At 43.0% G+C, this 17,674-nt stretch overlaps 1 protein-coding gene across 1 annotated transcript in view; it reads right to left on the reverse strand.

Moving 5' to 3' along the window:
* Positions 1 to 6,445: 6,445 nt before the first annotated feature.
* SNRNP40 (small nuclear ribonucleoprotein U5 subunit 40) overlaps positions 6,446 to 17,674 on the reverse strand; it is a 19,198-nt gene continuing 7,969 nt past the window's right edge. The window contains exons 5-10 of the mRNA XM_019548028.1: positions 16,298 to 16,420; positions 15,483 to 15,603; positions 14,333 to 14,415; positions 13,840 to 13,901; positions 8,611 to 8,714; positions 6,446 to 6,933 (exon numbers count right to left, since the gene is read on the reverse strand). Of these exons, the coding sequence (XP_019403573.1) occupies positions 6,884 to 6,933; positions 8,611 to 8,714; positions 13,840 to 13,901; positions 14,333 to 14,415; positions 15,483 to 15,603; positions 16,298 to 16,420 (543 nt within the window). The 3' untranslated portion in view covers positions 6,446 to 6,883. The remainder of the gene's footprint in view (positions 6,934 to 8,610; positions 8,715 to 13,839; positions 13,902 to 14,332; positions 14,416 to 15,482; positions 15,604 to 16,297; positions 16,421 to 17,674) is intronic.

Consider the following 17,674-nt stretch of genomic DNA (forward strand, 5'->3'; position numbering starts at 1 on the left):
TAGGCTTGACCAGCAGGGTAGGCCTGAGATGTCCATTCAATTAGCAGCTCAGACACTGGCTTCTGCTCTGATTTTGGGCAAGTCCTACCCACCTGTCCCACTGTGGCATACAAAAGACTGCTTCTGCCTTTGCTTAGTACAGCTGTAAGCAATCTGAGGCAGGGGTTATCTGGCACTATGTGCTTGTGCAAGGCACATTGGTTGGGGCCACCAGATTCTACTACAGCGTATAATAATAAAGAGGGAGCCCAGGAGCTTTTCTCTCCGCCTTGGGAGCTCATTGTAGCTTGCAGGGCAATGAATCTTAAGCAAGGACGGGCAATTATTTCAGGCGGAGGGCCGCTTGCGTAGTTTTGGCAAGCCATCAAGGGCCACATGACAGGCAGCCAGGGGCAGATAAATATTAATTAAAAAAAATTTTTAGGGGCTCAATGGGCTGGATAGAATGGCCTGGCATGCCTCATGTGGACCATGGGCCACATTTTGCCTGCCCCTGGTCTTAGGGCTTTAGAAAGACAGTAATTACAACTGTGCCCACAGGACCTGATGAGTGACCAGCCTCAGTTCACTTCCTCAGCACAGAGGATGCAGGTTCCTTGGTGAGGTGATCACTCCTTAACTTTGGATTGAGGGCTGTTGGCTTGTGCTGACCTGACTTGCTTGGATGTGGATACCTGGCAGCTAGGGTCTGTCATAAGGCTCACCAGCTCATTTCATCTAGCCCAGCTGCAGGCAGGATCTGAATCCATATCCCCCAAACTGGGGCTTCCCTCTCCTCTAGATGCTCTCCTTGCAGCAGTTCCCAAGGTGGCAGGGACAATGGGGAACAACAGAGATCACAGGGAAGTTGTGTTCTCCTTGTCACCAGATTTTCCTCTTAACATGACCATCTGCTTCTCCAGCAGAAACACAGGATTTGGACACATCTAGCTAATGCAGTCACTTTCAATAAACTTTGATCAGATTTCACATCTCCCGGCAGGGATAATGTCCGTCCTCTGCTGAGATAAGTGATGGAGGGAGACATCTGAAGCTCAGATACTGCTTCCCATCAGACGTGACGGCTCCATCCAGAGCATGGCCAACCAGCCTGCTGCTTTTTTTTTTTAGCAGGCTTTGTACCAGTCTCAGAGCACAGAACAGAGTACAGCTCCTTCCTCACAAGGAACCCAGCTTATGTTCCCTTATGCACCTCATCTTTCTGCGCTGTAGGAAATGATTATTATCCCCAGTTAGAGATGTGTAAACTGAGGCACGGGGCCTTGAACTCTTCTCAAGGCTAGACAAGAAATTGGTAGGAAAGCTGAGAACAGAAACTAAGACAGCAGAGACCAGCCTCTTGCAAGCAGATATGCTGTCACTAAAGTCATGAAATAGCACACAACACAACCCCAACTCAACCTGGAATCAGTGGCGTCTAAAAATTATGAAAGGGCTAGTCTGTGGTGGGAAAGTGAATGCCCCACACGCACAATAACCAGCCCAGCCTGGGTTTGGGCTCAGTAGGTTTCAAGTGAGGGACTTTTGGGCAGTAGGGCTGCGTAAGGAGAGAGCGGACACTTGAGCCAATAAAGGTTCAAATATAGGATCATGGATGCTGTTTGTGCTGGCTTCTAAGCCTTAAAACTGCCTCCCAGCCAGGGTCCTATGGTCTGTATAACACACATAGCAGGAGCACAGAGGGAGAGGCAACCTGCAGAACAGGAGGAAGCAAAGAGTTGATACTTTTTCAGCTTCCTCCAAACCTAGTAATTTGTCCACAGCCATGTACAAAAGGACCTGAGGAATTTGGGAGACCCGATTCTCCACCTAGCCACAAGCACTGCCAGGAGTTTGTAGAGACCGGCACAAATTGAGGTCCCTCCTCCCAGGCTGGTCTGCCTTTGCTTGCCTTAGCAATGCTGTGTATTTGGGACCTTCAGCAGTCAGAGCTGTCCATGCTTAGTTTCACTACAGGCCACAGAGCCTATACAGTAAGGGGTAAGGAAGGATCTGAGCACATTGCACCACCCCTTACAGCTGCTGGGCAATAAGCAGGGTTGCTTTGTGTTCTCTAAATGTCCTTTAGCAAAGCTCAGTGCCACTTCTCCCCTGACACGACAGCAATGGAGCTGGAGATCCATACTGACTTAAGTAGCAAACTATAAAACAGTGACTTTGCCCCATTTCACTTTGAGCTATGGCTGCTTTTCTTTTTGCTGCTCTTCTATGATCACCATATTCACCCATGTGTGTTATTTGGAAGCAGAACTAGCTTCAGTTCCAGCTACAGTATGACCAGCTGCTCCCTGTGCTCCATGTACACAGCCATAACGCAGTACTTCCCTCCTGCCCTGCAGCCCCAGTCCTGGGTCCCCCCAGCTCTGGCCTGCAGCAGAGCCTCAGGTGCCTACTGAGTCGAGTGCCCCAGATTCCATACCTCACTCTCTCAGAAGCTCACCAACTAAAATAGGCTTGCTGATACAGGGACAGAAAAGAAACAGACTGTATCATCTCAGTCAAGCCAAAACACAACTTCTGAATTGCTCAGGGGGAAAGGTCGCTGGACCAGCAGTTTCTGACACCAGACAGAAAAAGGAAGAAACACTTACGAACTCACTAGGGAAAAAAAAAAAAAAAAAAAATCTAGCTGGATGATGAAAGCACCAAGCCAAGAGCATCAGGGACAGAGCCCCACCTTTCAGCACTGCCCAGCTCAGCTCCATTTGCTTTAGTTCTAGCAAGCTCCACAGGCACCTGCACGGGCATTTATGACAAATTTTTGTTTTATATTTTATTAACACCCCCCCGCCCCCCAGATGATTCAGAAACCTAGAGGATTATCATATCATCACCCAGATAAGCCTGGAGAAGTAGCAGCTCAGCTCAGGAGAGTCTCTTTCTTCCCCTGATGCTTGGAAATACATATATTAAAAAAAACCAATAATCCCCTGAAGCTTATAATAGGACTTATTAAATACTCAAATGCAAGTGCTTGCATTCTTCTTGCTGTTGCAACAATCTATTAAGTGAGAGGCATCTGCAAAGTACATCACCCAGGGATGAATGTCCCTGCCACCGACTATAATACAGCTGTAATTCCAGACCAGGGTTTCTGGCTGAAATCACCACATGCCCAGGATGGATTCATAACCCTAATTTACATGCATTTCAGAGCAAGTTTTTTAATACTACACAGAGTTAAAAATAAATCTTCCCTTGCTTTTACCTCATGCTTCCCTCCCTTCCAATTCCTCCAGTTGACAGATTATTAGTTTTACTTTATATAGAACATTTCATCCCAAACCAACAAACTCAGATGACTACGGGCCAAGTTCTCTTCCCCCCTTCCTCCACCTCAAAATCCTAGATTTCAACCAAGTCGCACCTGATTTTCATTGCAGGGTGAGGGGGGAAATTTTCAAGATCATGCACATATGCCAGCAGGGGAATGCACCCACTTCTGAGGTGAAGTCAGGTTCACAGCGTGGCACAGAAGAGCGTGCAAGGGGAACACATTTACCATGTGTATTACAGCCAATATCCGCTCTGTGCTCTCCCCAGCGCCCCTGCTCCAGTGCAGGTAAAATGTAGGTTTCTAAGACTAGCTTAACCAAATTTGCTTGCATCCTCACTACTTCCAGCTTTTCTGGGAGAAGTGGATAGATTTGCAGCAGTCAGTAAGGGATCAGACTCAGATCTACTTTCCTACTGAAGACAGACGGAAGGGATCCTCCTACATTTGAACCTGGATTTAAATTAGAACTGGTTTCTAGAGAAGTCTTTAAAAAAAAACCAAACCAAAACCCCTGATGATTATAGCATAAGCCACTCCATCAAGCTACTTGAAAATGAAGTCAGTTAAAGCTGCACTGAACGTTTCTGTTTTCATGCACTTAAGCTCATCCAGGCTCTCTTCTAGGCTTCAACTTGATTTGAATGAAAGGACCTAGATTGTTGAGCTAAGCCCTATCCTGCCTTTAGCTCCATTGATTACCAGAGAATACCGCAGTAAGGACTTTTATGTACTGTATTTTTCAAGGGATTTTAGGTGCCTCTCAGACACACTCCCATTAAAATTTGTAACCGAGTCTACGTGCTGTAAGGCATCCTGTTTCTGCAGACTGGGATAAGCAGATGGGGGGCTGGGCTGGCAGGCCTGTCTGCTGATTGCCTCAGACCTGTCCACTGGGAAGGAGGGTTAGATTTGATGGATAAGCCTCCATTCTCAGGGAAGGGCTTGATGCTTGGTGACATGGCAACCAGGAAATTGCCCTCTCCATGTGAACACTAATTGACCAGTTTCATTGTGTGGAATGCAGTGCTCATGTTGGGGCAGTTTGCTCAAACTCTTTTTACTCCCCTAGGCAAAAAATGCTCACAGGGAAGTGAGGCACAAAGAGCCTTTGCAGAAGAGAGTGATGCTAAAGCAATCAGCCAGCAAACCTTTTGAAGGAAAAGGGGGTTATTTTCCTTCCTTCCCTTTCCGATGCACAAATTGCATCAATTATAGCTTTTCCCGACTCTTAAACACCTGATGGCCGGGAACTGATTGCACCCATCTCAAAATGTGCTAGTTTTGAATGCACAGAGTCCCCAGAGCCTGACGCCCTTCACATATTATGTAACTACAACAAGCTAAGTGGCTATGCCCAATTAAAGTTCAGTGTTGATAAGACTCCAAAGGAGGTCCTGGGGATCTAGCAAAGATCACACGTGCTAGTGGGAAGGATGTGGGAGAAATCATAGCAAGACAGGAGAGATAAGAAACAGCTGAGACCCTCCAAGCTCAGGCAGGAAATAAAATGAAGAGGAAGATAAAGGCGATCTCCTGGCTGGAAGCTAAAGCTGGACAAATTCAGAGTACAACTGAAGCCTGGATTTCTAATAGGAAGGTATTTAACCATTGGAACAATTTACCAAGCTTACCCTTCGGTAATCAGCCACCAGAGCCATGGTGGATTTGCTCATTTGCATTCTTTAAATCAAAATGATACCTCAATTGTGGTTCAAGCAGATGTTATAGCCCATAACATAACTTATGGGCTCAGTGCAGGAACAGCAGGGTATAAGTCAGTGCAACACAGGAGGTCAGACTGCTCATTATAATGGTCCTTTCTGACCTTCAATGCTCTGGATAAAGGGAGAGAGACTTGGAAGTTGGTAGGGATTTCAAATGACAGGATGCAGCACTGAAGTTCACCAAACTCATTGAAGGGAAAGCTACAGCAGAAGCTTCCAGACAGTGGCTGTTTTGGAGGAATCGTAAGAAGTCACAGTAATAGGGTCAGCTGCCTAAATTAAAGATGCCCCAGTGTTGCTTTGGTAACACATGGGCACATTCAGGAGCATGTCACCAAAAACGTAAGTTCCATCACTCCCTTTAAGAATGTTGTGGCCACAGGACAAGTTTATGTTGTATGGAATGAGAAGAACTTAACTTTTGATTTATAGACCCAAATGCCTGCCAGAAAAATAAAACCAATCTTTACAGTTTCTCATCTACAACCACTATCAGGCAGCCCAGGGGAGCAGACAAGTAAATCTAGACACACAAGAGTCAGTAGTATGATAGAAAGCTAATGACAGCACTTTTTGGAAAGGACAGGCTAAGACAGTAAGGCAGGCTACAACAGTATTTGTGACCAGCATGCACACACAAAATCCTTCCATTCAAATGAAGTAGGTACCTTGTTAAAAGAAACCACAACAGAACAGAGCTCTCACCCAAACACCTACACATAGGCACCAATGCAACCATGGAGAGAAGCAATGTCAGACGAAGAATGGCAAGAGGCATCCCCGGAAAACTTCCATGGGCTCACTTTCACTCCCTAATCCCATTTACTGTACCTTAGGGAGAGCTATTTTAAGTGCTAAAGGAGGGTGATGGACAAAATTTGAACTCGTAGTCAAGGATGAGACCAGAGGGAAAAGAGTTCTAACTGTACCCCTTGGCCATAGCTGCCCTGATGCAGACTTCCAGCAACAGGAACTGTAGTTGGTTGGGAAGGCACTCTTATCAGCTTGAGAGGAAGTCTGCTGACATAACAGTAACAACCCTGACGTGGGCCAAGCTGACACACGCACAGTCTAATCTGCTTGAAAACCTTGCTACTAGTCACTCTCATCCAGCTCGGGATGCTTGACATTACTCTCAAAGACCAAGCATATGGAGAGAGAGCAAGAGTGACTGGGCTGACACCTTTAACTGCTGATTATTAAGTTCTCTGCACTTTTACTAGATATTTCTGTCCTTTGTAAAGGTTATTTATGGCACATAGTGATTTGGCAACTGCTGAATCCTGTTTTCATTTTGAGTGGAAATAAGCTGTTTCCAGTGTGGTCACTCTTATTGCTCTGAAAAAAGAGGCTGCTCCTCTAAAGTTTCCCATTACCTTAACGCGAGTTTCCCCAGTTCAGAGCTACACAATAGAAAACAAACATAGCAACAAATTCCATCATCCAATTCTTGTAAAAAGTTGTCTATTCAGTTTTTCTGTATAAAAACAAAGAAATCCTGGCCAGGAAATATACAAGTCACTGAATTTTAACACATATTACAACAATTTTTGAGTTATTTGGGAACAGCCCAACAGCATCTTCTGCACCTGGTACTGAAAAACATGTCTTGAAAATTGTAAAAGACTTAGACTACACTCCATTTTCTGACTCTCTTCCCACCAAGAAGTCTATTTTTCTGTGTGGTAGGAGTATCCAAATAGTGCTTATCTGATGTCTTGTTGGAGAAGAGATAATAAATATCACTCTGCAAATGAAGATGGCTCAATATTTTTGGTTACTGCATTGTCTGAATGGGCCAGCAGTGGTTAGAGGCAACTCATTTCTACTTCTGCAACCCAAAGGTGTTGAGGGCAGACATGAAGTCATCTGTTCTTCTGCTTCACTGGATCTCTCCCATGTACAGTCTTTTGTCACTGGAGGCAGAGAGTACTGGGAAGGAGGAAACACAGAAAGTTAGGAGTCACAGGAGAGCTTAGCTACTAAATTAAAGACAAATGGATCCTGAGCACTTATTTCACTTGACTACATAAAGTAAATTTTGAACCAAACTTATTTTCTCCTCAGAAATGCTTGGCATAATTATCAATTTACTGGCAGCTTACCAAGTTTTCCATGTTCTCATTGTTATTTTTCTACCCCAAGGTATATTTGGGAGTGTATTTCCTATTAAGTTATAATGCTGCTTATACAGTTATTGCCTGCTTGTATTAATCTCCTTGCTGGTTTTTTTTAAGGCAATAAAATAGCAATGAAATGTCACAAAAAATGCTTTTTTCCAAAGAAAAATGACTTCAGATTGCAAGAATTAAGTACTATAATTCAGGTTGCAGGCCACTAGAGGGAGCAATGCTTTTATAAAAAAGCCTCTAAGGGCCATTATTCTTGTTTACCGTAAGTCATAAAAGTACAATGCAGCTATCATTCAAGCATAATGAAACACTGCTCTACCTTTAATTCAGAAGTGGATGTTCTCTGGATTCAGTGCATTATCACATTTGAGCACTCTCTATCCAGATATGATACCTCCCCCTCATACAAAAGCCAGTCTTCCAGGCAAGTCAATGGGAGATGTTCTTTTTTCTTGCATATGGACTTTACAGTTAGGTCCACAATCTCATTATGGTTTGAAAAACTAAGCTCCTCACTATGAAGAAGTCTGAATTTTGGGGCAAGCGGAGCAATTTACAAGATGAATTCTCTTTGACATTTACCAGGCGTCAGCTGTATAAACCTCTGTGCAGAGGACAGATTTCTTTTTTTGAGATGAATGACGATTCACTGAGGAGCTTAGCTGGTTGCAATTACAATTATTTGTTCTGCACCAAAGGGTCAAGATTGCTTCTTTTCTTTAGCACTCTCTGATCCAAATGCAGAGCAGTGAATAACCAAGATAGAAACTCATAACTCATTGCACTCAATTCATGCACCCAAACCTCTGCTCGTATTTTCATTTTTGGGAAAAAGCAGCTTCCAATTACTCTTACAAGGGCTACTTATGTCAGCCTCCTGACCAGTGTAATGTAGTGACCTATCCTACAGCCAACAGGTCTTTGTTTCCATGGAAACAAATGTCACTGCAGCCCTCTCTGCACTACAGAAGATAGTCCTAAGAAACTGATGTTCAGAATGGTTTCAGCTAATGCACAGCATGGTTAACATGGCTATGGAAATGTTATCAATGCTGACTGGGTTAAATCTTCCCCTGTCCTCATGTGAATCCTAGTATTGTGAATTCTGTTACTAGTTCTTGGAACAGGGCATTTCAAGAACCAACAACTCTCAAGGTCAAAACTAATTCTTCCTAACACACTCAGACCCTGAAATCAAGACGGCACAACTTCCGGGTGTGATGGGTTTATGCTAGGGGGAAATCAAACATCACCAGAGCAATGCAACTCATCCCAGGTAGAATAAATGAAAGTAAATATGGCTGAGTTATGCTGTTTGCTCAATGCAGCACTGCTGCTTATACAAATCCTACAACAAAAAGCCCTTCTTTGGGGCTCTTGGGAAGTCATTCCAGTACTACTAGGTCCAGAAATGTTTCAGTAGTTAGTCCCATTTCCCCAGGAGACTTTAGCTTATTGACAATTCAACAAGACTTACTAATTGGTTCCTCTGGATGGAAAGCCACCTCATTTACTGAGCCAGCATGGCCTGGCAATTTGTAGAGAATTCTCCTGGAGGTTGTGTCCCACACATAAACAAACCTGCAAGATATAATCATTAAGAGTGTGAAACTTCCCAATGGTAAGACATAGAAAAGGAAAGCAACTGCCCCTAACCTGCCTGAATTTTGTAACACTTCTCCAGTTACACTTTAATAATTACAATTCTGTTTTCCAATTTTACAAACTGTGGATTTTCTGAAATTAAACCACATCACTGGGTTCAGGAAACCACAAGGACTGGATAACTTTCAGGCTGGGAAGTAAGGATTAAATCCAATAAAAAGAGACTTATGTGCTTACAAATGAGGTGCTGCAGTGCCTAACTTTCAGGCACCTGTTTTCCTAAGTGGAATGCAGTAATGAAGATCAAGAAGCTAGACTCCATCTATGGGGCACAAGGAGGGTTCAGTACCCCAGAAGGGTGATCCAAAACATGCACACTTAATGGGAAGCCACCTAAACCTAGCCTATAGGAAATGCTAAGCCAAAGGGTTTATATGAATGCATACACTCTCCTTGAAGCCCTTAGGCACCCAGGCTCCAAGCAGGAGCTTTCTTTCCTGAGAAAGCCAAGCGTACGACGGACTCTGGACTCCGAACAAGGACCCACAACTGTTTGTTTCAGGAGTGGAGATGAGCATACAGTGTTTTCCTTTAAAGACCCAGCTGGGGAAGAGGGAGGAGAAGGAACAATTTACCATGTTACATAGTTTAGTGCAGTAGTGCTCAACATTTTGGCCTCTTAATCCAGATTAATGGTGCAGGGCCAGATCAGCCCCCAAATTTTGGGATTGGGCTCTGGGTCCCCACACTGCCCCAGTCTAGTGCACAGGGTCACAGCCTATGGGGGGCCTCATGGGCCAGGGACTTAATACCTGTGCTCTTATGGGTAGGACTGCCGAGGACATGGGAAACTTGGATTTGAGAAAAAGTCCTCAGATTTGGGAGGGAAGAGGTTGTCAAATCAAATTCCAACCTCCAAGGAGTGTCCTAACCACCCAGCTATAGATAAGGTGGGAGTTACCACCGTGCAATAGGGAAATGCAATATTTATAGGGTCAGAACAGGACCCAGATACTGTAGCCTGGGACACTCATTTGGAAAGAGGGAATCCTGACTTCTAGTTCTGTTCCTACTGCATGTTACCATCACTCAATTTAATTACAAATCCCACAGAAATAATCCTAGAATGATGAGCCCAGGACTACCCCAACCCCAAAGGACAGTGTCCTAATGCCAGGCTGGAGAGTCAGGCTACCCCTTGTGCTCTGTCTTCCTGGCCTCTGAATCTTGAAATCCTAGCTGAACAGCAGCACATCTTCAATAGGAATCAGGGAAGGGGGCTCACACATAGCCTAGCCTACAGCTTGGTGGTTAGTGTGCTCTCCCGAGACTTGGGAGAAGTAGTGCTGAACCTCTCCTGGATGAGGAGAGCCTAGAGCCCAGGTGTCCTGTTTCCTAACCGCTAAGTTATTACATCACAGGCACCTAGAAAATACTCAGGAGAAACCAGGAGACACCTACTGAGTTTTACACGCTTCTGGGACTAAGTGGGACTTAAAATCTGGCTAACAGAAGGCATTACTCCCATACTGAGAAGAGCACAATACCAAGCCTTACCAGTTCGAGTTCTCACATGTGGGCACGGAACATGCACGTCTACTGAGTCAGAGATCTTTTAAAGGAGAAGGGCAAGAAACAACCAGCCAAAACTAGTTTAATTCCTCTACATACCCCCTTCATAGAAAAAGGCCATTTCCCACGCAGCTACAAAGCCACAATTTACTACTAAGCACTATAAAATTATTAGAGTTGACCAGATTTTCACAAAGCCCATCTGATCACCCTTTCCACATATCTCCCTCTACCTCTCCTGCTTCCACCTTTCCTGGCTCCATCACCTTGCTTAAAGGACACTGTGAAAGAGATGCTCAAACACTTCATATAATGGTTCAAAAATAAACTGCTGACACTATGAGAAGTTCAACTTTTAAGGACATTATGTTTATAAACAGTCTGCATTTAAAGAGGGATAAAAACCCATTACATATCAACACTCCAGAATGCAAATTTGTGCAGAAACATTTTTTCCTTGTTGGAAATGCTCTTCACTTTGTATGTCATTAGCCAATTCGTTAACACACACATTTTACTGAAAAACAAGGTGGTGTTTTGACCTCAGCTACAGTGAGATTTTATAGGAGTACTTTTTGTCTATCAGAATGGAAAGAGCTATTCTGAAAGAAGCATTATGAACTGGGCAAGGCTACATTATATCCTGCTTGAACCACTTCCTTTCAAATATACCATAAGTGCTTTACCACATGAAACACTACTTGTAACAAAGTTCACATCTCTTTAAAAAAAAAAAATAAAAAACCAGTGACATGGGTTTAGGAAGGCTGCCAATTATGGACTACATTTAGACTGCCGTCTCATTTTGCTTTGCCTTGGAAACATTAGAAGAAAGAAGAATTGTTCATGGAAGTGACCAGCATCTAAGACTAATTCTATTAGGTAGGAAAAGATTTTTGACAGTCTAGTAATTGGCTTGTCTAACTGTGGATACTGGATCTGCTGCACTCAAGGCAAAAGGCATTGCTGGGTCCAAAGGGGACACCGCAAAGAATGGGAACACAAAAGATAATCAGACAAGAACGACAACCAAAAAATAGTGAGTAAAAGCCAGCTACCATGCTATGCCACTGAAAAAAGATGTTTCTGTAAATGGAACTGGGCAGCTCCATGTTTCTAGTCTCAACCTTGCAGCCAACATCCTCTGCATTAAACTCTTTTCACTGGCTATGCCAACAAATCTGGATGCCACTTACTTATGCATTATTATCAGAAATTGAGACTTTGCAGACCAATTCCTCAGCAGGCATATCTACACGAGACGTTTGCTGCTGAGGGGCTAATTAGCTCCCCGGTAAATGTCTCTGAGGCTATCTGTGTGGTCCTATTAGGCTGCAGGAAACTAATAAATTCCGCAGCAGGGTAGTACTTGTAGATGCAAGTACTATTCTGTTGTGGAGTTTTTTTACTCTGCAGCACTGCATATATAAACACTGATACGGTTGGCTGGGGCACAAGGGTGCTTCAGTGCAGGAGCTGGCTGGCAGCTAGTCTTGCAATGGAAAACCCTTATGCCCAAACCAGCTTCTACGCAGCACACTGAGCCAGGTTGGAACAGCCCTGGCCTGGTTGATCCTTGAGCCCTCTACCACCTGGGGCTGCTCCAACCCAGCTCAACTTGCTGTGGTCCTGGGTACATGTATAAATGCAGCATCTGAGAACAATAGACTCTGGTGCAATATGCACTTGAATTTACTGAGTCACATTAATATGCATGTGTCAATGTGCCCAGTAGCACCTGTTCAATCTTACAGTCTGCAGTAGGGGTTTACAGAGCTAACTGAAGGTAGAATTTTCCCAGCATTTAAAATTTTATTAACATTTAGCTGAAACAGAATCCAGCTCTCTCCTTGCTGACTCTACTGGGCTAACTCATCTTTGTCAATCAAGTAGGTCCGTTTGAAGAGGTACAGAGTAGATCTGCTCTGTAAAAAGTACTCCCTTTTGAGGCTGGAAGCAGTCTATAAATTGTTTTAATGAAACAAGTAAGAGGGAAATATATGCTGAAAACAAGCATGTGACTTAGGTGTGAATGCTTACTTCATGGAGTATCTATTTAAACCAGTCAGGCTATTTAAATTCAGAAGGTGAGAACTGTGACAAATCTTTGCTCTAAAACATTTCCTCCTGCTGTATATTTTCTTTAATGTTGTGGGGGAGAGGGATGGCACTTCTAATTGGATCTTTTCACCACAACAAGCTCTTCAAGGCTCAGCAGACAGAGAGTCTAATATGTATAAAATAACTATCTAAATTTAGCCAGTGTAAGGTCCATGCAATACTGCAGGAAGCCAATCAATAGTTGGCAACCAACTTTTACACCTCAAAAGAAGCAGAACAATTATTTTCATTTTGCTTTCCTACCAGGGCTTTAACAAAAAGACTCTTGGCAGACACATAGGCAGAAATATTAGATACTGGCCTCATATCTCCTGCCACTGTTGAGTTTACTTCAGGTTGTGGGACTGCACCGAGCACCTAGGGAACTAACTTAATACCTCTGACTTTCATATCGAATCCTCAGTTCAGGACCAGCCACAGCACTAACAAATAATAGTAGCTCTACTGTATAAGTAGTAATGAATTACCATTACATGTAGCAGCACTTGGAGAAGGTGTCATACCAAGGTCACTTGGTCCACCAGCTGGTCCTTACGTAACTAGACAACAAAATCAAGAATTCCTCCCCTTACACATTATTATAAGCTTGTTTTTCTGCTGACTGCACCTGCCCTTATGCCCATTTTGAATCTGTACTTGCCAAGGATCTGTATACCACTCAATGTGCATTTAGAGGAGTTCCTTCCAGCTGTGTTAGCATCCAACTTCATCTTATCCCATGCCGCAATCTGACTTTTTTGGATTACTCTGTTCTCCTCCTTGGTTGTCCTTTGTTTACAGCACTTTCCTATTTCAAATCCCAGAGGAGGCTAATTTATACACATTTTTACTCTTTCAAAATCATTAGCAATAATATAAAATTGAAATAAAGCTAGCAGAGACCCCTTGAGTACTCCACTGAACATTGCTCACGCAGCTCAACACACAGCAATCTAGCTCTGCTTCTGATCCTTTGGTTCATTTTCAGTTCAGCTGAACGTAGTGATACACAAGCCATCTGATTATGGTGCTTCTACTGCAGCGTACATCTAGTGCTCCAAGAGACTCAGATATGCTACAGAACATTCCTTTTCAACCACATTTTAGCTGGCACCGTAAAGTTGCTTCTAAACCTGGTTCTGTTTATTCTTGAAGGCTTACCACCCTTAAGGTTAACGGGCAGAGAATATAATCAATCTGTCACAGATATCATGGCAACACAAAATACCTCTATATTATTGCATTGATGGCCTGCTGTGTTTGGACTAGTAATTTCATTCCCAGTCCTGCCTCTGATCTTGTGAACTGTATGTGCCTCTCCTTCCTCATTTGGAAAACTAGTTTACTAGTATAGGATTCCCAGGGTTAAGCTGTGCTGATGCCTCTAAAATACTTTGGGGTGGAAGGTGACGCAGGGTGATTAACTTACCGGTCTGCTGACCCGCCTGCAATTTTACTCCCATCTGGTGACCATGAACATCTCAGAAGATTCTGAACAAAACCAAGAATACATGTTTCCACTTATGAAACAAGATTTAGTTTTCCCTTTTACTTGAAATAAAGTCACCACAAGAGACTTTAAATATCACATACCCCACTTTAATGATCTCCCTTTGGAAGACGTGCCTGTAATTACAGGTTGTATTTTATTGCTGGAAATATCCAGTGTCTTGTTATTTTACACAAACTAGATACTAAATGTGGAAAATGTCTAATTTACAGCTAATTATAGCTGAACCGAGCAAAGAAATCTTGTTACTGTGACTTTAATTGGAATCCCACTTTACACATTAATCTTATCCTTCGTCCTTATTAAAGCTTTTCTGGTTTATATTTTGATCTTAAAAACAATTTACAGACAAGTTAATGGACAGTGGTAGTGCTTCATAAGCAAGCACTACTACACTTGGTAGTGTACTCACCTTCTCAAAGTTATGTACATTCCCCTGGAATATCTTTACACACCTCTCTTTAGGGGCAAATGGACGCACATCCCAGATACGAACTGTAACAGAGCACAGCTATCAGCAATTAGCTAAAGGCCACCATAAAACTGGGTGCCAGCAACCTCTGCACACCAGAGACGATGGGATTAGCAAGCCTCCAGAAATTATTTATTTTCTTTTACAAGCATTTTCTAATGAACTGAGACTTTACTGGAACTCCTGGGTTCTATGGCCGGCTCTGTCCCTGACCTACCACATCAGTTCAGGCAAATCATATATCCAATTGCTTTTAAAAAAACCTTGGTTAAGTGCTTTGAGAGTTATAGAACAACTGCAATATTTAAGTGCTATTTTTAAAATTAATACTCATATCAAAACTACTCATTCAAAAAACTATTACACAAAGTAAGCCATATTTGTTGGGGAGGGCTTTTAGCTCTTTTCTGTTTTAAGCATATATACTATCAAAAATGAATTAAATTATCAGTTACATTCAAGCAATTTTATCTAAGTCAAATCCCTTCCCTGTCCCCCTCCCCCTATCACAAGTAGGGAAATTGGAATTAAGTTTGAATTTCCATCCTTCATTCAGTACATATTTCAGAGAACCGTGTCACACTTCAGCACAGGAAGGCATTTCTGATCCCAAACCCTGAGACTCACATTCAGATTTACTGTGTTTGGGTTGCTGCTGAATCAACTGGCGTTTGCCAAAAATCATGGAACTGGGAGACAGACAAATTTGTTTTGACCTGAACAGAAGTGGGGTTACTCCCCCACTGAACATTCCCAAGCACTTTCTCATCTGCTCCAAAGTAATTTATGAGGAGCTGCTTTCATTTCTCTTTGAGATGAAGAGATGATGAGCCCTACTGGCTGCAAAAGAGCGTAACTGTATGCAAAGATTCTCTAACACTGAAACTACAACTCATGCAGGACCCCAGGCCATCATCTGTGTATTAGAAGACTAGCCCAGCTCTTTCTGTGTTCAGCTGGACAGTTGCATCAAGTTACAGTACTCCTCCCAGAACACAATGCAATTCCACTTCTAAACCAGCTGAATCTCTCTGTGATGTCTGCCTCCCTGCCTGTGTTTTTACTGAAAAACAGAAACAGTGGAAATTACCTGTGTTGTCCATTGCATTGGAAAGCAAGTAAGAGCCTTCTGAACTGAGACTGAGGCCAGTTACTGAGTCTGCGTGCCCTCTCATTGTGTATGTTAGTTTGTTCTGGCGAAGATCCCATACCTTTAGGAAAAGCATACATACATGTTACATTAATGGAGAGCAAAATAGCAGTAGGTGCAAGTAAATACAGACTGGTGGAAGGAGCAGCCTGATGACTCTGGAACCTGAATCCACAAAACAGATAGATTTGACAGAGAGGAGGTGGTAGCCAGGTGTTATGCTCTGTTCTTACTTAAATAGCTATAATGGAGCCTTTATGCTTCTACCTGTCAAGGAGAGGTTGTCATTTCAGCACTACCTTTAAGCAATGTATTTCACAAGGGTGGGACTCCCCATGCCCAGAACCAATCTGCCCAAGTCTCAGATGAGAATGAAACCTATGTCTCTGAGACAGTACTGCTGTCTGACCAAATAAGCATGTTAGAATTGTTGTACTGATTCAGGAATAGCCAATTAGTTTAAAATGAAATCACTAAAGTTGACCGTAAACATATACCAACTCTTTTCTTACTTAATTGAAGATAAAACATAACCTTGTAAAAACTAAAGCAAAGCCTGGAAACAGTGTAAACTTACAGAGGACAAGTCAACCTAGTTCTCCAATCCACACAATTATAATCAAGTGTCAGACTTCAGTCACCACCAAGTTGTGTCCATTATACCCAATATAATATGAATGTCCTCCCCAAAAGGTTTTGGGAATCTAATTTTGTGATGATTACAACGGACAAGTACGATAAAAGAGACAGCATACCTTGATATCATTGTCTATGCCTCCTGAGATAATTTGGTCACTGGTGTCATTGAAGGTTACTGCCAATACCTGATAAGTATTTTGAAATGTCTGGACAGCAGCTTTTTTCCTGATATCCCACAGCTGAAAGAACAAGGGAAACGACAATTTAAATTATAAGTATAATGCATATTTCATAGTACAACTACAGTAAGATGCTCACAAACCAAAGTGCTAAACGATTCAATCTGGGTGAGAACTCTTGAAGGACCTCAACAAAGCCTATGGTCCTAACATCATGTTAGACTTTTTAAAATGTATTTTCTTTTTGGGGGAGGAAGGGGGGAAATGTTCTGAAAGGGAGGGGGTATGATTTGGGCTACATTTGGAAATAAACATGAAACTAACTTGGATACATTTCTTTATTTAGTATTCCTAGCACAAAGTTAATTATAAAGCACTACACACATTATTGGCACTGTACAGATTCAGAGACCCAACCTTAAATTATTAATTTCTTGGGTTAAATGGATCACATGCACTTTTCTGTAGCATTTTCTTCTTCCCCCTTAGACTTGCGCATGAGTTGCAGGATGTATGATGAACTATACATTTCTATTTTACATGCTTGCTATTTAAGCTGCTAACTAATGAATCCATAAGAGCAAGACTAAGGGCAGAACCTGATCTATTTAGTTGTTTTGTTCTAGGAAAAAAGGAAAGAAAGATAGAAATCCTTTTTCCAATTGTATTCTCATGTTCCTTCCTAATACAGTAAAAGCTGCGCTGTCCGGCACCTTACAAGCCGGCATGCTCCATTAACCGGCATGCTGGCGTGTAAGGTAAAAGCGAAACCATAAATGCCCACGGTGGCACTTCCAGTTTCACCAGCCCCCATGGCCCATCCAAAGCAGCCTGAGCTGGCAAGCCCCTAAGGCCCAGGGCATAGCATTCTGGGCAGGGACCACCTCCCTGCCCCTCAGGGCGCATGGAAGGGACAGCAGCCCAAACCGACAAAGACGCCTGTTCAGGCCTCTCCATTAACTGGCGTATTTTGTTATCTGGCACCCACCATTCCCCACGGGTGCTGGATAAGAAAGCTTTTACTATATGTGTTTTTAAATGGGTGAGTCCTATTTCTCCAAATCATTTCATGATTAATGCATAAAAATAATTAGGGAAGTTACTGAGCTGAATCAAGTTGGAATTTATAGTTTCAGTTGGTAGGGTCAGAAGGGACCTGAGCTGATCAAGTCCGACCCCCTGCCATGGCAGGAAACAGTACTGGGGTCAAATGACCCCAGCAAGGTGTTCACCTAGCCTCCTCTTAAAGACCCCCAGGGTAGGAGCCAGCACCACTTCTCTTGGAAGTTGGTTCCAGATCCTAGCCGCCCTGAC

This window comes from Crocodylus porosus, unplaced genomic scaffold, assembly GCF_001723895.1.
Source record: "Crocodylus porosus isolate Cpor-Errol unplaced genomic scaffold, CroPor_comp1, whole genome shotgun sequence".
Classification (NCBI taxonomy): Eukaryota; Metazoa; Chordata; order Crocodylia; family Crocodylidae; genus Crocodylus; species Crocodylus porosus.